The sequence below is a fragment of the Callithrix jacchus genome, chromosome 6, assembly GCF_049354715.1.
Source record: "Callithrix jacchus isolate 240 chromosome 6, calJac240_pri, whole genome shotgun sequence".
Lineage (NCBI taxonomy): Eukaryota > Metazoa > Chordata > Mammalia > Primates > Cebidae > Callithrix > Callithrix jacchus.
This window is the reverse complement of record NC_133507.1, coordinates 37,530,160-37,554,959: the sequence shown is the minus strand read 5'-3', so window position 1 is coordinate 37,554,959 and position 24,800 is coordinate 37,530,160. Positions and strand designations below refer to the sequence as shown.

Genomic DNA, 24,800 nt, shown 5'->3' with positions numbered 1-24,800 from the left:
ACTCAGTTGACACTCCCCCCTTCTAAAATGTCCTGACCTTACACATTTGATCCACAGCTTTAGGGATTTTATGGACAAGCCCCATCCACAGACCTCAAACACTTCTTGTCTCTTTTTAGCCAGCATGACCTGTAAAGAAGCCCAAAAAACTGCAGTCAGTTGAAAACCCTGCTCTCCTAGAATTTAGGAAAACTACACATTGAAAACTTGGCTTTGAAGAAACACTGGTTTCCCTGGGTTAAGTTACTTCTGTGGCAGCTCCTTAAGTATGTACAGTCCTGTTGCACCCAGCCCCACACCAGGGCAGGCTGGCACCCCACCACTCCCCACGCAGGCTCTAGGGTCCCACCCGCTCCTGTAGGCAGCAGTAAGCAGCACAACACACAGAGGTCTTGGTTTTATATAGAACCTTTATTTGCAAACAATTCGAAAGCAGCCATCCTGGGGGTGGCAGGGGAGAACCCACCACACCCTCCCCTCAGTATTCTTCGACTTCTTCAGCCTCAGCCTCCACAGAATCCACGCCCACCTCTTCATAATCCTTCTCCAGAGCTGCCAGGTCCTCGCGGGCCTCGGAGAACTCCCCCTCCTCCATGCCTTCCCCCACGTACCAGTGCACGAAGGCCCGCTTGGCATACATGAGATCAAACTTATGGTCCAGGCGGGCCCAGGCCTCCGCGATGGCCGTGGTGTTGCTCAGCATGCACACAGCCCGCTGTACCTTGGCCAGGTCTCCCCCAGGGACCACCGTGGGGGGCTGGTAGTTAATGCCAACCTGCCAGAGAAGGGGAAGAAAGCAGTCCGTGAAGCTTATATTAAACCTAGAAATGGTAGCTATTTTTCCTCAAACAGAAGACACCCTGTAGGTGACCAGGAGAATGCTCAGCTCGCCTCACCAATGTCACTAAGCCCTTCTCTGCCAGGCAGGGTGATAGTTCCAGACAAATAGAGAGAAAGGAACCTTGGAGGTAGCTACCTTGGCAGGATCCCAGTCTACCTAAAGGCTGTGTCCTAGCAACTGTGACATGTGATAGGTGCCAAGGTGAGAAGTCTTCCCTCTGAAAATGTATGCTGCTTGTCTTCTTTGTAGATTACAATGAAATTCTGTAGCTAAACTTTTTCCACCCAGAGAGATTCAGAGTACAAACTCTTCCCCAAGGTACCATGGGGAATATCATACCCACCAAACAAGCCACTGTTGCTATGCAAAGGCAGCAGATCATAGGTCAACAGTCATATGAATGCTGCTACCACAGTAGCAGGAAACGGTCCATGTGCCTGCTTAAGTAGGGGGTGACATTCCAAGGTGGGGTCCAAAGGGGAAGCATTCCAAGTTTCAGAACTTGGGAATAAGATGACCTGAAGTCCTGGCAGCAGTGCACAGGGTCAACTAGAGCAGGGGTCAACAAACTTGTTCTGTCAATGACAAGATCAGGCCAGGTGTGGTGGCTCAAGCCTGTAACCCCAGCACTTTAGGAGACCGAGATGAGATCACTTGAGGCCAGGAGTTTGAGACCAGCCTGGCCAACATGGCAAAACCTCATCTCTACCAAAAATACAAATATTGGCTGGGCGTGATGGCTCTTACCTGTAATCTAGCACTCTGGGAGGCTGAGGCAGGTGGATCATCTGAGGCCAGGAGTTCAAGACCAGCCTGGCCAACATGGCAAAACCCTGTCTCTACTGAAAATACAAAAATTAGCCAGGCATGGTGGCAGGCACCTGTAATCCCAGCTACTCAAGAGGCCGAGGCAGGAGAATCGCTGGTACCCAAGAGGCGGAGGTTGTAGTAAGAAGAGCTCATGCCACTGCACTCCGACCTAGGTAACAGCGTGAGAATCTGTCTCAAAAAAAAAAGAGAAGATCATATTACAAATTCTAGGCCTTACAGGCCGCATGACTTCTGTCACACCTATCCCACTCTGCTATTGGATAGCAAAATCAGTCCGCAAATGAAGGAGTGTGGTGGCTGCGTTCAGATAAAACCTTACTTAACAAAATTAAGCAGCTAGTGCTAACCCCTGAAAGAGAGGAAGAGAGGCCCAGAGTAGGAAATCCCAGTCACAGCCAAGTACAGTGGTCTCCCCAGAGGCAGTGGGGGTCTAAGCTAGAGGCGGCAGGGAAAGCATAGCACAAGGACGCACATGCCCAACAGAAATGTGACCAGATTTTGTGACCAACTATTGGAAAACCTGAAAGGGGACAGCAAAATTTCTTTTGTGTCACTGGAAGGTGGGGACAGATTTTGTATCTGAGGCAAACCCAGGCCAAAATTACTATGCTTTTCAGGAAAGAAAGATGTTGCTGGGTGTTTTTTTTCAGACAGGGTCTTGCTCTGTCACACAGACATTGGGGGGATCTCAGTTCACGGCAACCTCTGCCCCTCAGCCTCCTGAGTAGCGAGGACCACTGGAGCACACCACCACACCTGGCTTATTTTTTGTATTTTTGGTAGAGACAGTGTCTCATCCCATTGCTCAGGCTGGTCTCAAACTCCCGAGTTCAAGCAATCTGCCTTGGCCTCCCAAAGAGCAGGAATTACATGTGTGAACTACTGTGCCTGTTGCTGTTTTCATCACAAAGATTCATTCTTTCTTTAAATCAATAATTCATTCATTCTTTCTAAATCAAACACTCCATAAGACAGTGGAGTGAAGGACTTAGTGAAGCAGTTTATAGTAATGCTCAAGTTAAAATAAAATACATACACCATCCACGTGATTCCCCAAAATGCCCATAAAATTCCTACTAAGCTCAACCTACCTTTTCCACATGAATTCTACCACCCAAGAAAGGGGCACAAAAATCCTTCGGAAAATATCTTATAAAAAAAAAATAAGCTGTCTCATGCCTGTAATCCTAGCACCTTGGGAGGCTGAGGTGGGTGGATGGCTGGAGCCCAGGAGTTTGAGGCCAGCTGGGCAACAAAGTGAGCCCTGTCTCCACAAAAAATACAAAAATTAGCTGGGTGTGGTGGTGTACACATGTGGTCCCAAGGTACTTCGGAGACTGAGGTGGCAAGATCACCTGAGCCCGGGAGGATGAGGGTATGGCAAGCTGTGATCATGACACTGCACTCCAGTCTGAGTGAGAGTGAGATTCTGTCTCAAAGCGATAAATAAACATGGCCAAGTGTGGTGGCTTGTGTCTATCATCCCAGCACTTTGGAAGGCCAGGGTGGGCGGATCACTTGAAGCCATGAGTTTGAGACCAGCCTGGCCAACATGGCAAAACCCCATCCCTACTAAAAATACAAAAGTTAGCCAGGCATGGTGTGCATGTCTGTGGTCCCAGCTACTTGAGAAGCTGAGGTGAGAGAATTGCTTGAGACTGGGAGGCAGAGGTTGCAGTGAGCCAAGATCACACTACAGTATTCCAACCTGGGGGACAAAGTGAGACCCTGTCTCAAAAAATAAATAAATAAAGCTCGCCACAGGATGTATACTGTGATGACTCAGAGAGTTCAAAAACCATCAATGGGCCAGGTGCTGTGACTCATGCCTGCAATCCCAGCACTCTGGGAGGCTGAGGTGGGTCGATCACCTAATGTCAGGAGTTCCAAGACCAGCCTGGCCAACAGGCAAAACCCCGTCTCTACCAAAAATACAAAAATTATCCAGGCATGGTGGCGCATGCCTGTAATCCCAGCTACTTGACACAGTGAGGCAGAAAAATTGCTTGAACCCAGGAGGTGGAGGTTGCAGTGAGCCAATATCACACCACTGCACTCCAGCCCAGGCAACAGAGCGAGATTCTGTCTCAAAAAAAAGACATCACTGAATCAATGATTACTCTGGTTTACTAATTTATGCCCGTGTGCCTAGCCCATGAAGTGGGTATGGTCTCCCCAAAGGATGCGGACCTGAAAGGGCAGCGTTATTCTGTGCATCTGCTGCTTGCTGAAAGGACTCTACATTACCCAGTCATACCTTAAATCCAGTCGGGCACCAATCCACAAACTGGATGGTGCGCTTGGTCTTGATGGTGGCGATGGCTGCATTGACATCTTTTGGGACCACGTCCCCCCTGTACAACATGCAGCAGGCCATGTATTTGCCATGGCGAGGGTCACACTTGACCATCTGATTGGCTGGCTCGAAGCAAGCATTGGTGATCTCGGCCACAGACAGCTGCTCGTGGTAGGCCTTCTCGGCTGAGATGACCGGGGCATAGGTGGCCAGGGGGAAATGGATGCGAGGGTAAGGCACTAGGTTGGTCTGGAATTCTGTCAAGTCCACATTCAGGGCCCCATCGAACCGCAGGGAGGCCGTGATAGAGGACACAATCTGCCCAATCAGACGATTGAGGCTGGTGTATGTGGGACGCTCGATGTCCAGGTTGCGCCGACATATGTCATAGATGGCTTCATTGTCGACCATGAAGGCACAGTCAGAATGTTCCAGGGTCGTGTGGGTGGTCAGGATGGAGTTGTAGGGCTCCACCACGGCTGTGGAGATGTGGGGGGCTGGGTAAATGGCAAACTCTAGCTTGGACTTCTTGCCGTAATCCACTGAGAGCCGCTCCATGAGCAGAGATGCGAACCCAGATCCAGTGCCGCCCCCAAAGCTGTGGAAGATGAGGAAGCCCTGCAGTCCTGTGCACAGATCCGCCTGAAGGAAACCACACAACGTGAGTCAATGCCCGTGGAAGACATGCCCCAACCTCCACCAAGCCAGGGCCTCTTCTCTTTGCCTCTGAAGAGCTGATATGGATTCAAATAATCCATAATGAACACGCATAACACTCGGAAGTAAAGAAAAGCAGATAAAGGTCTACAAACAAATCACCATTACAGACTCGGTAGGACTCAAGATGCTGGTCTAAGTTTTTGATTGTTTGAGACAGTCTCACTTTGTCACCCAGGCTGGAGTGCAGTGGTGCAATCTTGGCTCACTACAACCTCCACGTCCTGGGTTCAAGCAATTCTCCTGCCTCACCCTTTCAAGTAGCTGGAAGTACAGGTGTGCACCACCACCCCTGGCTAATTTTTGTAGTTTTAGGGTAGACAGGGTTACACTATATTAGCCAGGCTGGTCTTGTACTCCTGATCTCAGGTGATCCACCTGCCTCAGCCTCCCCAAGTGCTGGGATTGCATGAGAGAGCCACTGCACCCACAGTGATGCAAGTCTAAGTTTTGATCAAATGACCACCACTTCACATTCTAAGGCCTACCCTCCCATGCAAGACAACGCCCACCTGAAGCCTTCTCTTCTTACCAGTTTGCGGATCCGGTCCAGGACCAGGTCGACAATCTCCTTGCCGATGGTGTAATGGCCTCTGGCGTAATTATTGGCTGCATCTTCCTTCCCGGTCATCAGCTGCTCCGGGTGGAAGAGCTGCCTGTAGGTCCCTGTGCGCACTTCATCTACAAAAGAAACTGTGACTCTTTAAAGCCTGTACTCACCAAGATGGACACATTCCAGGACTGTTCACTTCTACAAAGTACATGCTGTTCAAAGTACGTGACCTACATGTCGTAGGTCAACAGTGGCAGTGGCTGGTAGAAAATGTCTGTGTGATAACCAGATTGCAAGTGCAATTTATGACTCTAGAAGTTAAACTCAGCCTGCAGTATAAAGAATAGCACGACCAGTTCCCAGTGAAAGGAAATAAGCTTTCCCACCCTACACAGGTAATTCTACAGGTACCTAATTCTGTCCTACATGTAGCTACATCAAAGGCTGTTAAGTTAAAAACTCTTACAAACTGGGCAGTCACCAGGTCAGTGTGACTTCTGCAGGCAGTTCCGTCAGGGTACCCTGTTGGCCAGGGTGTCACAGGCTTTCAGGTGACACTGTCATCTCCTGTGGTGGTGGTGGGGGGGCACTGAAAGGTGCTCTGTAGTGCTCCTTGGCAACTACCTCAGGCTTCTAATCTGAAGGAAGTAAATGACTGTTCTGTACTTACCTTCTATGCCTAAGATGCAGTCAAGACTCTCATGCACCAGCATAAGAGAGTGCATAGCATTCGGGAGGAAACTAGTGCCGCCACACCCTGCAGGCAGGGCCACCTAAGCAGGGCTGAGGCAGCCACGAGGGAACCTCTCCACAGCCTACCTTACTGCTGGCAAAGCAGCTTTTCCCTGTATGTCAGGTGTTCCTAAATTAGGAGCCTAGTCTCACAGATACTTTCATCACAAATCTTTCAGTTTATCCCCTAACACCGCCATAGGCGTATGCTTGTCTATTCCATCCTTTCTGCAGGGGGATTCAAAGGAGATCACATGGGGCTTTACCAGTGCTCTCCCACTCTCCCAGGAAAGCTGCCATCCAGTGCCAGGGCACCTACCGACCACAGTGGGCTCCAGGTCCACAAACACTGCTCTGGGCACGTGCTTGCCAGCCCCAGTCTCACTGAAGAACGTGTTGAAGGAGTCGTCCCCGCCACCGATGGTTTTATCACTTGGCATCTGACCATCGGGCTGAATTCCATGTTCAAGGCAGTACAGTTCCCAGCAGGCATTGCCGATCTGGACACCTGCCTGCCCCACGTGGATAGAGATACACTCGCGCTGTGAACCGGAACATAAATGTGAGCGCATTCATTTCGAGGCAACTTGAAACTATATGGCATGCAAAATATTCTAATTTAATAATTGTATAGTGTTTCAGTGTCTGGCACTTTCACAATGGCTATTTCCTAGAAGGGTTAGGCGACTGACCCCGTTATCCCTGTGAAAACTAACTTGCTCTAAACCATCCTAGCTACTAAGTTCTAGAGGTAGCCCTAGAACCTGTTTGCCACTACAGAAAAATTAAGTTATTTTAAAACTTAGAAGCCATGTAATAGCAATAATCAACTCCACATTATAGCCAGTCTCAGTAATTCTCTGAAGAATATATAGTGGTTTTCTTATTACGTCCTGACCAAAGGATAAGGTAGTTGGGTTGGGTAAGGAAATACAAAGTCGGTCCCAGGCCACCATGGTTCAAGCCCCATTGCTCAGTGTGTGTCCTCTCTCTGCCCGCCAGATCTACCCTCCATCATTCACCACCAGCTCTGTGCTCCTGAAGAGGCTGACCCATGAGGACAGCATCAGAGGCCATCTTCACCCCGAGTTCTTGCTGGTTTGGTCAATGGCAGGCAGCAGCATGAGACTGGGAGAAGAGTGGCATCAGGGTACTTCCTCCTTGGCCCCTTCCTGCCCAGCTGCTGTGAATCCCTCCATCAAGGCCACACCTGTGGCAGGTGGGCCTCATCATAAAGCTACCTTCTCCATTTCTTGTAACCACACCTTTTCTCCACCCCTTGAAGCCTAGGAGTGTAATGGCTCCCAGATGTCATCAGTACTGGGACACTGCACTCTCCTTTGGTGGTTACTTTAAGCCCTGCCAAGCCAGGTGTGGTGGCTCATTCCTGCAATCCCAGCACTTTGGAAGGCTGAGGCGAGAGGATTTGTTGGGACCAGTTTGAGACCAGCCTGGGTAACGTGGTGAGACCCTTGTCCCTATGAAAAATTTAAAGATTATCCAGGTATGGTGGCACACACCTGTAGTACCAGCTACTTGGGAGGCTGAGGCAGGAGGACTGCTGGAACCCAGGGGTTCAAGGCTACAGGGAACCGTCATCCTGCAACTGTGCTCCAGCCTGGGCAACAGACCATTGTGCTGAGCCGTCTCAAAAAAAAAAAAAAAAAAAAGGATAACTGACAAAGCATGGCTATTCAGACTTGGGAATCTGTTCTTTATGTTAATGGGTTGATTTTTAAATTGATTTGGAGGCAGAATCTCTCTCTGTGGCCCAGGCTGGAGTGCAGTTGTGCCATCACGACTCACTGCAGCCTCAAAGTCCCTGGCTCAACTGATCCTCCCACCGCAGCCTCCCGAGTAGCTGAAACCACAGGCCCGCGTCACCACGCCCAGGTAATTTTTGTATTTTTTTTGTAGAGACCATGTTTCTCCATGCTGTCCAAGCTGGTCTTGAACTCCTGACATCAGGTGATCTGCCTGCTTCCACCTGCCCAAGGGCTAGGAATCCAGGTGTGAGCCACCATGCCCAGCCTTAACGTGTTGCCTTTAGGTGAATGTGACAATGTTTCAGCAATGTCTGACCTTTAATTCCTAATCTGTCCAATGTTCACAGCCCCAACCCCCAGCAGTAAAACTCAGTCGTTTCCGGTAGCAAAGACTTCTGGACTGGAAAGCGCAGGCAGCGCCCTCCGGTTTTCAGGAGGTGACGCCACCATCTGCTCTCTGGAGGACAGGACACCACCAATGGTCCCTGTCCACCTACTCAAGGCTGGCCACTTTGTCTAAAACGAAAGCCTCTGTCCCTACTCTGGGACCCGAACCCCGGGGGGATGATCCTGTGTCCTCGCGTCCCGCCCTAGACCCCGCATCCTTCTCCGGCCTCCTCTCCGTCCCCAGGACCGCAGCATTGTCCCTCTGTCTAGTCGGGGCCAACTTTGTCTGCCTGGGCATCTGTGGGTACGGAGTGGCCCGGGCCTTACCATGGTGAACTCCGCTGCAGCCCAATGCTACTACCCGAACTCTAGCCGACCTCAACCGCTGCCGCCGCTAGCGAAACTGCAACCTCCTGCTCTCGTGCGCTGCCCGGGATTGGCTTGCTGGTGCTAGGCCACCATTGGCTCGGAGTTCCTAAGAGGCGGACCGAGGGCCGGATCCCAGTTGTGATTGGCCATTATGCAACACGTGTAGTGGGGACGCTCTCTGATTGGATGCAGGATTGGCGGGAAGGCAGCGGTGTCATCAAAGGCTGCGTGGGTGCAGTGTCTTCTGACGGAGGTGGGGGTGGGGAGAGTGGTTGTATCAGCTACTCCATTGCCTTTGTGGGTCACGGTATGTAGCCTTGCACATAAGCTCCTAGCCTGGCACTGCCCCTCCATGATTGCCCCAGGCCTGCTCCTCCCTCCCCCGCGCCTATTCAGATCTTTGCAAACAAGGACGCCTCTGAGAGGCCTCCCAGCCAACCACCCAAGTCACAGCAGCAATGCAGTCATCCCCGGTTCCTCCCCAGCACCCAGGAAGTGGCAGGATTCGATCAATTTTGTGACTTAAAAGGAAAAATTGCGCCGGACGCAATGGCTTACACCTGCAATCTCAGCACTTTGGGAGGCCGAGGCGGGCAGATCACCTGAGGTTAGGAGTTCAAGACCAGCTTGGCCAACATAATGAAACCCTGTTTCTACTAAAAATACAAAAAAAATTAGTCGGGCATGGTGGTAGGCACCTGTAATCCCAGCTACACGGGAGGCTGAGGTAGGAAAATCGCTTGAACCCAGGAGGCAGAGGTTGCCGTGAGCCGAGATCGGACCACTGCACACTCCATCTTGGGCAACAGACCCAGACTCCATCTCAAAAAAGAAAGAAGAAAAGGAAAAAGTGAGGCAAAATTAATGTAAGTGGAGAGGTTGGGCCAGGCACAGCAGCTCAAACCTGTAATTTTAGTGCTTTGGGAGGCCCCAGCAGGAGGAGAGGTCTGGACTTGGAGACCAGCCTGGGTAATGTGGTGAGACCCACCTTGCCCGTCTCTACAAAAAATAAAATGAAATAAAAAATAGCAAGGCATGGTGGTGCATGCCTGTAATCCCAGCTACTTAGGAGGTTGAGACAGAAGAATCGCTTGAACCCAGGAGGCGGAGGTTAAGTGAGCTAAGATCGAGCCACTGCATTCCAGCCTGGGCTACAGAGCCAAACTCTGTCTTGGAAAAACAAAAAGTATAGTTTATTTGGGCCAAGTTTGAGACATGCAATCCTGGAGATGCAAGTTGTCTTAATATACACTCTGATTAGCAGCAGTTATAAGTGGGCTTTTAAAGGAAAAGAAGGGGTGGTTCCTAAGTTGTTTACTAAGAATTTTGAAAACAGAGGGGGAGTCTTGCTATGTGGCCCAGTTGGTCTTGAACTCCCATCTCAGCTGGCCTGGCCTGAGGAATTTATATTAAAACCACATAAGCTATTTATTGGGCCAAGTGTGGTGGCTCACACCTGTAATCCCAACACTCTAGGAGGCCAAGGGGTGCAGATCACAAGGTCAGGAGTTTGAGACCACCCTGGCCAAGATGGTGAAACCCTGTCCCTACTAAAAGCACAAAAATTAGCCAGGCATGGTGGTTGGTGCCTGTAGTCCCAGCTACTCGGGAGGCTAAGGTAGGAGAATCGCTTAAGCTTGGGAGGCAGAGGTAGCAGTGAGCCGAGATCACACCATTGCACTCCAGCCAGGGCAACAGAGTGAGACTCTGTCTCAAAAAAAAAAAAGAAAAGAAAAAGCTATTTATTGGCTCTGCATTGTCTTTTGTACCACAGATTCCAGGAATAGGAAGATGACGGGTTAAGGTAGTCAGGAGCAAAATGCCTTTAAACAGTCACCCGGGACATGGGTATGAGGTATATGACGAAGTCCCATATTCCTGACCTCTGGGCCTGATAGATTCTGCACATCTCTCATAACTCAAGGTGCTGTGAACACTTTTACTTTTCTCATTTCTTTAGTGAGAGGGAGTGGGTTTATGGCCACCAGGAAAGGGGAAGGCACACCCCTGTGCCAGAAAGAGCAGAGTGGGGACCCAATACCCATTTTGGAAGAGTTGAGAATAGGCACCTGACTTTTTCTTTTTATTTATTTATTTTTTTGACACTGGTTCTCACCATGTTGACCAGGCTAGACTCAAACTTCTGAGTTCAAATGATCCCCCTGCCTCAGCCTTCCTTGTAGGCCGGGACTACAGGCGTGTGAGTCTGCCCAGTTTGATTCTTCCTTTCCTAAAGATCATGTTAGTGTGTATTCAGTTCTGGGAAAAGCACGGGAGGAAACATGCCGGCTTACCCCCAGCTCAACACCAGAATGCAGCACCCCATCTGGAGATGCCACCTGAATGGTGTCTCCCTAGAGAGTGGTTAAGTAGGTCCTTAACTTTCCCTCCTGAGAGGAGAACAGAAAAGAGAGAGGGAGGTCCCCCAGTGGGATGGCACTTATAAGGTCAGGAGTTGAGACTTTTCTGTGGGCTTTGGGGGCTTCTGAACAGTGTGATCAGGTCTGCCCTTAGGAGGATGCTTTGGCAAAAGGAGAAGGGGCGGAGAGGGAGTTCTGCAGACAGCCAGGAAATCAGAGGAGGCCACTGGCTCCCTGCCTCTGTCCCCAGGAGGGTGAATCCTTCTGTATTAGTCAGCTTTGGGCATGATACAAAAAAATACCTTCTACTGAGTGGCTTAAACAACAAGGTGTTATTTTCTCACAGTTCTGGAGGCTAAAATCCCAGAGGCCTCTCTTACTGGCTTGCAGTCACCTTCTCACCATGTCCTCCAACGGGGTAAGAAGAGGTAGCATACAATATCTCTGGTCTCTCTCTCTCTCTCTCTTTTTTTTTTTTTTTTTTTTTTGAGACAGAGTCTTGCTTTGTTGCCAGGTGCCAAGCTGGAGTGCAGTGGCGCAATCTTGGCTCACTGCAACCTCTGCCTCCTGGGTTCAAGAAATTCTCCCACTTCAGCCTTCCAAGTAGCTGGGACTACAGGTGCACACCACCACGCCTGACTAATTTTTGTATTTTTAGTAGAGACGCAGTTTCACCACGTTAGCCAGGATGGTCTTGATCTCTTGACTTCGTGATCCGCCCGCCTCAGCCTCCCAAAGTGCTGGGATTTCAGGTGTGAGCCAACATGCCCGGCCAATCTCTGGTCTCTTATAAGAACACTAATCCTATTGGATCAAGGTCCACCCTTATGACCTCACTTAATCTTCATCATCTCTTTCTAGGCCTTGTCCCCAGATACAGGCACATTGAGGATTAGAGCTTCAGTATCTAATATTGGCAGCGGGGGACACCATTCAGTCCATAGCCCTCCCCTTCCTCAGGGCTCCAACCACATCATGCACAGAACTCAGCTGTAGCCTGCATCACACGGTGCTCCTCATTACAGTCATGCATCCCTCAGCGCCTGGGATATGGTCTCAAAAATGCATCATCAGGCGATTTCATTGATGTGAGACCATCATAGAGTGTATTTAGACCAACTAAGGGAGTGTAGCCTACTGAGCACCTAGACCACATGGTACAGCATATTGTCCCTCGGCTACGGACCTGTACGGCAAGGATTTGTTTATCTAAACACAGAAAGGCTACAGGAAAAATACAGTACTATAGCCTTATGGGACCACTGTTGTATATATGCTGTCTGTTGTTGACTGAAACATCATCATAGGCCACATGACTGCAATACTTACTTTTCTGATTATAAAAGCAAACCATATTCCTGGTAGAGAGTGTGGAAAATTAGCAACAAAATATTTATTCTACTCTAAATGACAAAAGAAAAATAAAAATCGAGCCTTGGACATGCCCATTTTTACTGTAAGTTATGATTCCATAACTGACTTGTGGTAAGCAGTGTTTCTGGCCCCTAAGTATTGTTACCTTGTGTATTTTATTTAGTATACAGCACTAAAAAAAGAGTGTTGTGAATTATTAAATCCTCTCAGTAAGTCAGCTAGCAAAGTTTACGTATAGTCACTACACAGAAAGGAACACAAATTATTTCCTCTTTTGCTCAGATTCAGACAGGCTTGAGTGACAACTTGAGGACAAGGTGGAGCTTTGCCAAGATTTCTCGCAGCAGCTGCGGGGAGCCAAAGAAGAACCCCCTCATGGTGCAGCAGGAGGAAGACCTGCGCAAGGAAGTAGGCGCCTGGGTTCTGTGTGAGAAAGGCTTACGAGACTTCACAGAGTTTTGTAAGGTTGAGTTCATACACATGTTTAAAGACCTCCTTGGGACTCCTGCTCATGGACTGTCCCTGCTGCATGCAGGACACCAGGGCCAAGCCTGGTTCTAGGGCCTCTGCTGTGCCCAGTTGCTGCACAAACCGGATCAGCTGCTGAGCTTGGCTCCCAGTCATGGGTGCCTTTCAGCGCCCTGCCTGCAGCAGGCGTCCACTGCACTGTCATTATCTGCCTCTCCAGTTTAACCCCACGGAGTAAGCAGAAACTCCCCCACCCCCTCCCATTCTGAGTGAGGAATGATGTCCAGAGGGCACTGTGTTATCAGCAGTGACACAGCTGATGGTCAGTGCACCTGACTCCAGTGACCTCCCCTTTCTCTCTCCACCATGCCCCTGCCCTTAGGCATCTTAGTGATGACAGGGAACTACAAAAGAGGCCATTTGTTAAAATGTGGCTGATTCCCCTATAACTCCTTTATAGATTTGGTTTTTAGGAAGATATGTGAACTTTATGTTCAAATGCCAGTATAGTAATAACACAATTAGGTTCTGGGTGGTTTTTTTTTGTTTTGTTTTTGTGTGTGTGTGTGTTTTTTTTTGTGGGACAGAATCTCACTCTGTCACCAGGCTGGAGTGCAGTGGTGTGATCTCGGCTCACTGCATATGCTCAGTTTTCTAAAATACATTCATTCATACACTTAACTCCTTGGATCTGTAGTTTGTGATCTGTCCTCTAAAATATGCCAGATTTTAAACCCAAATTGTTTCTTAAGATCATCTGTGGTGTCATCCACCTGCATCACTTGTCTGGCAGTGCAGCATGGGTTGTGTGGCATATCCTTGCTTGACGCAGTTACAGTAACTCTTAGCCAGGCCCAGAGAGGCCTGGGGAGGCCTTTCCTCCCCATGTGGGAGCTGCCCTGCCAGCTTGCTCCAGGTCTCATCACTTCCCATCTTAGACCAGCACGTGTGATAGTGACCAAACAGCCAGATGGTTGACCAGATCAGCAGCAGGGAGGTCAGGGTCATGCGTGCAGCAAGTGGTAAGGTTGGGTTGTCAGTACAGCTGAATTCATGGTCTACATCAGCTGCAGGGAGGTCAGGGTCGTCAGTGGAGTGAGTGGTAATGTTAGGTTGTCAGTGCAGCTGCACTAATGGTAAGTCCCACTTGTGGCCCTTCACCTAGGAAGACTTTAAATAATTCTCCTAATTTTCTTTTCTATTTTTATTTTTTAAGAGATGAGGTCTCACTTTTTTTCCCAGATGCTAGTCTTGAAATCCTGGGCTCAAGTGATCCTCCCACCTCAAACTCCCAAAGTTCTGGGATCACAGGCCATGGTGCCTGGCCTGATTTAAATCTTCAGCACTTTGTGTATATGTATTTTTCTGTTTCTGCTTATGTTTAAGTAACTAGATTGAATGCCCAAATGCTTTATTCACCTTTGCAGTTGTGTAGATGACACCGGGCAGAGGTTGACATTGCAGAGCCAGATGTCCTGCTGTAAGCTACTCCATGCAGTTGTGGGTCTTTCTTGGTATGGAGTTGGTGCTCAGCACCTGAGCCCAGGTGGTCTTTCCATTGTATATTTGGCTGGGTTGAGGTGAGCACAGGGCTTTGCCTAAGCAGGGATTTCTCTATCTGTGGCTCTAATCTGTAACCAGCCTTGGCTGTCACTTTTAGCTCTTTATATCGTGTAACACTAAAACTCCAGCCTTCGAAGCCTTTCTTAAGCAAACCTAAAACATTTATACTTTTTTTCAGCACTTGCTTGAAGCTTCAGAGCTGTTGAAATCCCAGGCCAAAGAACTCAAAGATGCCCATCGGCAGCAAAAGCTGGCCCTGTGGGACTTCTTGGAGCTCAATGAGCATGGCAGTGCTCTGCTCCCAGAAGCAGGTGTGGGACAAAGAGGAGGAGATGGAGGAAGCCATGTAGAAAGTCAACACGATGTGGTAGGAGAACTGAAGATCCAAGAAGCTCAGAAAGAGGAAACTGTTTAGCCAGGTATGGTGGCTCATGCCTGTAATCCCAGCACTTTGGGAGGCCAAGGCAGGTGGATATCCTGAGGTCTGGAGTTCGAGACCAGCCTGGCCAATATGGTGAAACCCTGCCTCTACTAAAAATAGAAAAATTAGCCAGGCACGGTGATGGGTGCCTGTAATCCCAGCTACTTGGGAGGCTGAGGCAGGAGAATCACTTGAACCTGGGAGGTGGAGGTTGCAGTGAGCTGAGATCATGCCAATGCACTCCAGCCTGGGCAACAAGAGAGAAACTTCATCTCAAAAAAAAAGAAACAAGAGTACACTTCTTAGCTGTTTCAGCAATAGTACTGACTGGACTTTTGTATGACCTTAATAAAACATCTTTGAAAACTTGGGCTGCATTATGTAAATTACTTTAAAATGAATCTTAGGTTTTATGTAAAGTCAAATAAGTTGATCTGCTGAGCATTTATTTTGCTCATCCCTCAATATCTGTTTGTGAAATTATTAGAAGATGTTCCTCTTGCTAAGTTTTAAAAATTCCCTTGTAAGTAAGTAGAGGGTATTTGTGCTGAGCTGTGATGTGGCCTGGCTTAAGAGTAAGAGCACCTGCAGTCCGTACAGGGACAACGGCAGTAGAAAGACAAATCACAGTCTAGAACACTTCAAGCCACTTGCTTTAGACCAGTCTTCTGAAGCATCTCGGCCTCAACACTCTTTTACACTCTGACTAATAACTGAGAACTCTAAAGAGGGTCCTCATGTAATCTACTTATGTATATTACAGCTCTCAATATGGGCAATGGCAGAAAGCAAAACTGATATTTCTTTCAGTACAAAAACCCATTGCATGTTAACATAGCATTTGTAATGAAAAGTAACTATTTCTTTAGAAATTTAGTGAGAAGAATGTCATTTTTACTTTATTTATTTATTTATTTTAAGATGGAGTCTCACTCTGTCACCCAGGCTGGAGTGCAGTGGCACAATCTCGGCTCCCTGCAGCCTCTGCCTCCCGGGTTCAAGTGATTCTCCTGCCTCAGCCTCCCAAGTAGCTGGGATTACAGGCACCTGCCACCACACTCGGCCAATTTTTGTATTTTTAAGCGACAGGGTTTCACCATGTTGGCCAGGCTGATCTTCAACTCCGGACCTCAGGTGATCTGCCTTCCTCGGCCTTCCAAAGTGCTGGGATTATGGCATGAGCCACAGCATCCAGCCACATGTTTATATATTTTAGTGTTTCTTCAGTATCTGGCTTAATAGAAAACACTTGGGTTCTCATGTCTGTTTTTGCATTCAGTCTGTTTGGATACACTGTTCTGGATGAAGTCCATGAAGAACTCCTGGCTCCCACAGATAGCTGAGTATTAAAAGAGGTTCCTGTGGTACTAAGTTTAAAATTCCCTTTTAGTTAAGTAGTGGGTATTTATTCTCGACAACATCTCAGGATCCCGGAGTTCTCAGCCCACACTTTGAGAACTGCTACCCTAGGTATTCTGAATGTTCTGCTGTTGAGGAGTGATATGTTTTAAGCAATGATTAGTTTAAAATTTGATTATAGGCCAGGGCAGTGGCTCACATCTCTAACCCTAGCATTTTGGGAGGCTGAGGCAGGCAGACTGCTTGAGCTCAGGAGTTCGAGACCAGCCTGGGCAACATGGTAAAACCCCATTTCTACCAAAAAATACAAAAAATTAGCTGGGTGTGGTGGTGTGCACCTCTAATATGAGGTACCAGTGAGAGGCTGGGTGGGAAGATCACTTGAATCTGGAAGGTGGAGGTTGCAGTGAGCCGAGACTGTGTCACTGCACTCCAGCCTGGGCAACAGAGTAATCCTCTGTCTCAAAAAAATTCTATTAAAATTTACTGGCTGGCCCGGGTGGCTCACACCTGTCATCTCAACACTTTGGGAGGCTGAGGCGGGAGGATCATGAGGTCAGGAGTTCAAGACCATCCTGGTCATATGGTGAAACACGTGTCTACTAAAAATACAAAAATTACCTGGGCATGGTGGCGTGTGCCTGTAATCGCAACTACTCAGGAGGCTGAGGCAGGAGAATTGCTTGAACCAGGACCCAGGAGATAGAGGTTGCAGTGAGCTGAAATCATACCACTGCACTCTAACCTGGGCTACAGAGCGAGACTCCATCTTAAGAAAAAAATTACTTAATGAATCCCACAAATGAGAAGGCCTGGAAGCACATGCGCATGTTCCTTTCAAGTTCAGGGCTCTTTGCTATTTAGCCACAGAATACCTGTTTGTTCTCTTCTTAGTTTATTTTGCAACCCAAATATATTTGTAGTTGTAGCCAGTTACAACTCAAGTTAATGAAACCCCTTACTAAGGATTACCATTCCACATATGGATGTAGTGACACATTGCCTGGGATTTGCTCTCGAACAATTTGTGTAAAGGCAGAGATGAAGCAAGCTGAGCTCAAGTTGCTCACTGTCTGCTGAATATGGTGGCTCACACCTGTAATCCCAGCACTTTGGGAGGCCAAGGTGGGTAGATCACCTGAGGTCAGAAGTCCAAGACTAGCCTGGCCAACGTGGCAAAACTTAACCTCTACTAAAAATAATACAAAAATTAGCCAGGCGAGGTGGTGTGTGCCCAGCTACACTGGAGGCTGAGGCATGAGAATCACTTGAACCCAGGAGGTGGAGGTTGCAGTGAGCGGAAGTCACACAACTGTACTCCAGCCTAAGCAACAGAGCAAGACTCTGTCTTAAAAATAAAATAAGTTCCTCACTGCCAAGCTGGGTGCCAGGCATACGGGATTCATTACTCTCTGTTCTTTTGTGTTTGAAATTGTCCATTTAAAAAACTGAATCAGTGTTCTACAGACCAGAAGTACTTGTTTTCACAAGTCGGTATCCTTTCTTGAAATCTCATCTCAAAATATCAACTTAAATTAGAATTTAAACTTGTTTTATTACTAACCAACCACTTTAGCTGAGCCCTGAGATACATTTCTGAAATGTTAATTTGTGATAAGATTTGACAAAGGGTGAAAAAATACAAAGGTCCTTCAAGGTCATGTTCTCTTACGAGTTCTTTGGGGAAGATCTACTGGTGAGGCCATGCTTGCTTTGTGTTAATGAAAAGCACATCTTCCTTTTGTAGCTGGAAGCTCAGCTCAAGGATGCTGTTGCTGAGGCCTCAAAGGAGTGCAGACTCTGTGAGCACATCACGGACTTCAAGCAAACAGAAAGTGTGCCTGAGGCCCTTGAGGCAGTGCTGGGTTAGAGTCTTTACTCTTAACCTGAGACAGAAAGCTCATCTTGCTGATGCAAGCGTGAGGACATCGCCTTGTGTAATGTGCTGGTCCTGGCTGAGCATTACCCAAGGCAGTTCCAGACAAGACAGGGATGTGGAGAGGCGGGGCAGGACCCTGCCCTCATGATTGCTTTCATTTTGAAAGCCAAGTCTGTTACTCCACTAATATACTAATAATATTAGAGCTGGGTGTTGTGGCTCACACCTGTAATCCCAGTACTTTGGGAGGTCGAGGCGGGTAGATCACCTGAGGTAAGGAGTTTGCGACCAGCCTAGCCATGATGAAACCCCGTCTCGACTGAAAATACAAGAAATAGCTGGGTGTGGTGGCACATGCCTGTAATCCCAGCTACACAGGAGGTTGAGGCAGAATTGATTGAACCCAGGAGATGGAGGTTGCAGCAAGCTGAGATCATGCCACTGCACTCCAGCCTGGGCAACAGAGTGAGACTCCATTTCAAGAAATAAAAATAAAAAAGAACTACATGAGACTGGGTAATTTATAAAGAAAAGAGGTTTAATTGGCTCACAGTTCTGCAGGCTGTACAGGCTTCTGTTTCTGGGTAGGCCTCGGGAAACTTACAACCATGGTGGAAGGGGAAGCAGGAACATCTTATGTGGCCAGAGCAGGAGGAAGAGAGAGCGGGGAGATGCTACATGCCTTTAAACAACCAGATCCCATGAGAATTCCTGACCTCAGGTGATCCACTTGCCTCAGCCTCCCAAAGTACTGGGATTAAAGGTGTGAGCCACTGCGCCCAACCCTGTATTTTAATTTTCAAATGAAGTAATATATTTGGCCTTTTAAATAAGATGTTTTTATTCAGTTAAAAGATGCTAATTAGGCCAGCCCAGTGACTCACCCCTATAATCCCAGCACTCTGGGAGGTCAAGTGGGTTGGATCATCTGAGGTCAGGAGTTTGAGACCAGCCTGGGCAAAAAAGTGAAACCTTGTCTCTACTAAAAATACAAAAATTAGCCGGGCATGGTGGTGGGCGCCTATAGTCCCAGCTACTTGGGAGGCTGAGGCAAAAGAATCTCTTGAACCTGGGAGGTGGAGGTTGCAGTGAGCCGAGATCGGGCCATTGCATTCCAGCCTGGGCAACAGAGCAAGACTCTGTCTCGAACAAAACAAAACAAAAGAAAAAAGGTGCTAATTACCTGAAATCCCCAAATCTATCCCTAGATTTAGAGTTGAATTGAAATGTCACTTAAATTAGATACAATATCATGAACTTAGTTTGGAAAAATCTCATGACAATTAAAACTTTCAAAATCTTCAAAAGAACTTCCAATGTTAATAATGCTGGCATACTTAAAGGATGCCACATGAGCCAGTTATGTGGTGAAATTGCCTCATCTCAGCTTTGTTCCTTTGAGGAGAAACTCACATGCCAGAGTGTGTGTGGTCAGGGCTGTGCATCACAGGTGAGGCCAGGTGACCTCCCGAGGTTGGTGGTCACTGTGACTTGTCAGACCCCACTTGCCCATGCAGTCACCACTTAAGCCTAGGATGCCAAGGGCAGTGGTGCTCGGGCAGGTGGCCAGCTGGGAGTGGAGTGGGGGTCTGTGTAGAGACACAAGGTGTGACAGGATCCAGGAGTAAGAACCACAGTAATTTCCAGGCCAGACCGAGTGCACTTTTTAAGTAAAGAGCTTGTAAGTAGAGTCCGAGTCCTGTGGAATATGTCTTCACTCCATGGTTTCTTTCTTTGTTCTCCTAGACCAGCTCAGCTAGTAAGCAAGAAACACCAGTGCTGAAGCTGGAAGTGTCCCCATCAATTTCTGTGACTGCAAGCACAGAACCTCAGGAAGTAAGACAGCATTGTCCTGCTGATGCTCTCACCTGGGTTCTGCCCTCGTGTCTAGGTGACACAGCTGCCCTTGGTGACCAGAAGCCACTCACCTGCTCCCTGTGTAGCAGCTTGCAGTGAGGATCTCTGTCCAGTCATGAGAGCCCACCTTCCATTTTGAGAATGACTGTCAGTCCCTCAGCTAGATGAGGGAGGCTTCTGTGATCTTACTGAAGTGTAACATCCATACAACAAATTGCACAGACCACAAGTGTGTAACGTGATAAATTTTTACAAAGTGAATATGCCCAAAACCCCAGCACTCAGTTTGAGAAATAGAACATTAGCAGACCTTTGGAAGTCTCCTTCATTCTATTTTCCTTTCCTGCCACAAGCATTCTTTGACTTTATTCTGCTTTCTAGCACTGGAGCTTAATTTTACTTGTTTTTGGAGTTTATGTAGGTTGTAGGGAACCAGCACCACACCCCACCCATGGGTACCCCGAGTTCAGTGGCGACGAAGGAATGAGAAAAAGACAGAGTAAGAGTGAAAGTGAGTTGATTCTTTTGTTTCCTTTTGACTCTTTTGTTTCCTTGGACAAATTTTTAAAAAGAATGAAAGTGGGACGAGGAGACCATCACTTTTTACTGGAGGCAGTGAAGGCCCTGGACTCTGATCTCTCACACTATTTATTGTTTACAAGCACTTTGATCTATGGGGTAGGGGTGGAGTGATGGGTGGGGAGAGTGTGATGTGATGGTGGAGTGAATCAGTGAGCCGGAACTGGTGTGTCATTCTAAAGACTGATAACAGTGGTGGTTTGGGAGTTTCACAAAATAAGAACATACATGCGGTTCTCTTTAGCCTGTTATCTATATATACAGCTGGTGGAATGAGGGCCTTGCAAGGAGCCTACAAGTCTGGTTACATCTTAGTGCTATGAAGGGATTTTACGTCCTTGAGCACAATGTTTATGGTAACAGAGCCTGGGTCACCCTGCACCAGAATATGAGGCATGGAGAAGTTTGCTTCCCCGGCTTGCCGCAATTTATTGTTCCTTGTTTATACGTTATTTGTAACCAATTTATGTAGGCACTCTGTAAGTCCTTTCTCCTTTGCTGCTTCCCCCAACGTGAAATTGTAGATTACATGTTCTGTGCCTGTCTTCTTTTGCCGTACATTAGAAGTCATCCATATTATTGTATGTGGCAAAACTTTGTTTATTCCCATAACCTATGGCATTTTACTAGATAAATACACTACACTTTACTTAACCATTATACCTCTGGTGAACAATTGTGGCATTTCAAAATTTGGGATATTATAAATAATGGAGGAATAAACATTTTTACATGTCTTTTGGTGGACATATGCAGGCTTTTTGCACACTTTTAATAAACTTTAATGAACACCCTGTTTTGCAGGAAGTTCACGTGCCAGTTCACGCAGAGTTGCCTGAGTCTGTAACAACTGCATAGAATTTAACTGTATGATGTCTTGTGATGTTTCCCAGTTGGTCATTTAGTCACGTGGCAGACACCACTAGTTGTTTGCTACAATTCATTCTCCCTTTCTTCTGTGGTAATAGATCCTCCACATTTTAAGCTAGGCAGATGTCTGCCCGAAAAAAACGATGACCAATACAGGTGCAACCACCTTCCTAAGTTCTCAATAACAGGCTGTAGGTAGAAATATGGCATGGCAGATTCCAAGGTCTTTCCTAAAGAGATGCACTTTGCTTTCTTATCTCCCTTCCTCATTGCTGCCTATAAACACATGCCGCCATCTTCCACTTTGGGGTTGTGGCTCATACAGTGGCCACAAGACTGATATAATCAAGTGTTACATTTACCTTAGACTGCCTATCTGGGCTTCAACAAGAGCCACGATGGTTTTTCTACCACTCATAATGGAAATAAATTGTAACATATGAGTTAGTTTCCAATGTTTGCTATTGCATACCATATAGCAGTGAACATTGTACCATATATCTTTTATCTTTTTATATGTCTATTTTGTAGAAAAAAAAAATCCACAGGTGGAATTGCTAGGTCAAAAACTAAGAACACTTTTGGCCAGGCACCAAGGCTCATGCCTGTAATCCCATCACTTTGAGAGGCCAAGGCAGGTGAATCACAAGGTCAGGAGTTTGAGACTAGCCAATATAACGAAACCCCATCTCTACTAAAAATACAAAAGTTAGCTGGGCATGCTACTGGGGAGGCTGAGGCAGGAGAATCACTTGAATCCAGGAGGCAGAGGTTGCAGTGAGCCGAGATTGTGCCATTGCACTCCAGCCTGGGCAACAAGAGCGAAACTGCATCTCAAACAAACAAATGAAAAAACTAAGCACACTTTAAACTGTAGATACAGCCCAAGTTTATTTCTCAAAAATTATGTTACCGCTGACATAAGTGACATTTCTATCTTAAAGATACTGGGGTGAAGTTGCTAAGCCTCTTATATGTAAAAGAAAAACAAAACAAAGGACCCAACGATTAAACCCTAATTTTCTTTTTCACATCCTGGTCGTGGTAAGAAAGGAGAGCAGCTTTTCATTTGAAGAGCCTACTTTTCTTTCTTTTTTTTGTGACTTGTCTGTTCAAATGCTTTGGCTACTTTTCCACTGCAGAAGTTCTTTGTAATTATTTTAATCAATATTTATAATATAGTTGGCCTTTAACTTTTCTTTTGATTAGCTTTACATTTTTGATACAGAGTAGAGAAAATCTCTTTGCATTCTTATCTAATATAAGGCATTCATACACATTTTTCTTCTAGAAGAAATCTGAAGTCAAGCACTGAAGTTAATAGAAGCTTTTTGCTTTTACAAATTTAATTTGATTAATGTCTTTATGATCATAAAGCAATTACAATTCACATTGCTTTCTGTAATAGAGCTTTCTTTTTGTTGCATAGGTACACATGTGCCATGGTGGTTTGCTGCACCCATCAACCTGTCATCTACATTAGGTATTTCTCCTAATGCTATCCCATGAGAATTCTTTTGAGTTTCATTTTATCTTTTATCTGTCCTTTTAACTCATTGGATTTATTCATTTTTAATTTTCTGAAAATGACATAGTGGCTGTATCATTGATGTTTAATTCTAATATGTATATCTTATTTTTCTTGTCATATTGCACTGAGAATAAAACCAAAATCGTACTGAATATTCTCGGTGAAAGTATCATGCTTTTTCTCTTACCAACAGAAATCTTTTAGTAATTCATTCTTAAGATGTTTAATGTAGAATTTTTAAAAAAATCAAAACCACAATGAGATACCATCTCATGCCAGTTAGAATGGCAATCATTAAAAATTCAGAAAACAACAGTTGCTGAAGAGGATATGGAGAAATAGGAATGCTTTTACACTGTTGGTGGGAGACAGTGTGGTGATTCCTCAAGGATCTAGAACCAGAAATACAATTTGACCCAGCAATCCCATTACTGGGTATATACCCAAAGCATTATAATCACTCTACTACAAAGACACATGCACATGTATGTTTATTCATGATAGCAAAGACTTGGAACCAACCCAAATGCCCATCAATGATAGACTGGATAAAGAAAACATGGCACATACACACCATGGAATACTATGCAACCATCAAAAAGGATGAGTTCATGTCGTTTGCAAGGATATGGATGAAGCTGGAAACCATAATTCTGAGCAAACTAACACAGGAACAGAAAAACATAGATCACATGTTCTCACTCATAAGTGGGAGATGAACAATGAGAACACACATGAACAGAGGAAGGGGAACATCACAGACCAGGGCCTATTGGGTCTGGGGGCTAGGGAAGGAATAGCATTAGAAATACCTAATGTAGATGATGGGTTGATGGGTGCAGCAAACCACCATGGCACATGTATACCTATGTAACAAAAAGAAAGCTCTATTGCAGAAAGCAGTGTGAATTGTAATTGCTTTACGATCATAAATAAAATATTTTGGCCACTCTGAGGTATAGGGAGCCAGCCCTTACACCCCACCCATGGGTACCCCGAGTTTGGTGGTGACAAAGGAATGAGAAAAAACAAATTAAGAATGAAAGTGGGACCAGGGACCATCACTTGTAATGGAGGCAGTGAAGGCCCGAAGCTCTGGGTTCCACAATATTTATTGAACACAATCACTTTTATCTATAGTACAGGTGGTAGGGTGAATTGATGAAGGGAGGCTGTGCACCAGACATAAAATTGATAGCAGTGGTGGTGTATGTAGTTTCTCAAGAGCTAAAAGTGTATACTTAGCAATAGACAATGCAGCCGGTGGGAGCAGGCCTAGCAAGGAGCTTACATGTCTGATTACACTCCAGCGCTTCAAGGGAGTGTTATGTCCTTGGGCACTATGTTTAGAATATCAGAGCTTAGGTCACTCTGTTACTGGGAGCATGCTGGCATTAGAGAGGCCTTCCACAGTTTGTTCCTGATTTCTTTATACATTACTTATAAGCAGTTTATGTAGGCACACTGTAAACCCTTCCTCCATTGCTGCTTCCCCCGACACTGAGGGATGTTTCAGGAACTAGTTCCGGTCTTACTATAGCTACATAACCCTTTCAGTTCAGCAAAAGGGTCAAAAAACCAGCCAGTGTTCAGAATGAACATGCATTTGAGATTTGTGAGAAGAACTCACATCAAAAGTCTAGAAGAACAGGTCCTAGGTGTTCTGGCCATAATGCACTTGTTATTGATACCAAATGATTGCAATGGCCTTCTATGGTATAAATAAGGGCAATACTTCCTGCGGAGACACAAAACTTGTATAAAGCTTTCTGGTTTTGGCTCCTCATGTAACAAAGATCCAATTCTGGTTAGTTTCTTTCTTTCTTGTTTTTATTCCTCCCAGGGCCTTGACATTTCTCCCTTTAATCTCCAGCTATTTCATGCCAAGATAGTCAAGACAACTTTGTAAAAAGATTTTTAGAGACTATCCCTTTTAAGATTATAAGAAGACAGGACTGCGGCCCGTGGCTCTGGCGGCTCCGGCGGCTCCCGCTCCCGCTTCCCGCTCGCCCTTAGTCCCAGCTGGCACCCATGGGGCCGCATCGTC

General features: G+C 46.6%; 1 protein-coding gene across 1 annotated transcript; it reads right to left on the bottom strand.

The window, feature by feature from the left end:
- Window positions 1–396: 396 nt before the first annotated feature.
- Window positions 397–8,535, bottom strand: LOC128932350 (tubulin alpha-3 chain-like). Its single transcript, XM_078327071.1, has 5 exons — window positions 8,451–8,535; window positions 6,290–6,512; window positions 5,218–5,366; window positions 3,930–4,610; window positions 397–775 (listed from the first exon to the last, which is right to left on the bottom strand). The coding sequence occupies exons 1-5, from the start codon at window positions 8,451–8,453 to the stop codon at window positions 479–481; spliced, it is 1,353 nt and encodes a 450-aa protein (XP_078183197.1). The 5' UTR covers window positions 8,454–8,535; the 3' UTR covers window positions 397–478.
- Between the last annotated feature and the right edge of the window lie 16,265 nt (window positions 8,536–24,800).

Coding starts and splice junctions, on each gene's coding strand:
- LOC128932350 (XM_078327071.1), bottom strand. Junction 5,367..6,289: donor CCTGGAGCCCACTGTGGTCG/GTAGGTGCCCTG, acceptor TTTCTTTTGTAG/ATGAAGTGCGCACAGGGACC. Junction 776..3,929: donor GGTGCCCGACTGGATTTAAG/GTATGACTGGGT, acceptor CTTCTCTGGCAG/GTTGGCATTAACTACCAGCC.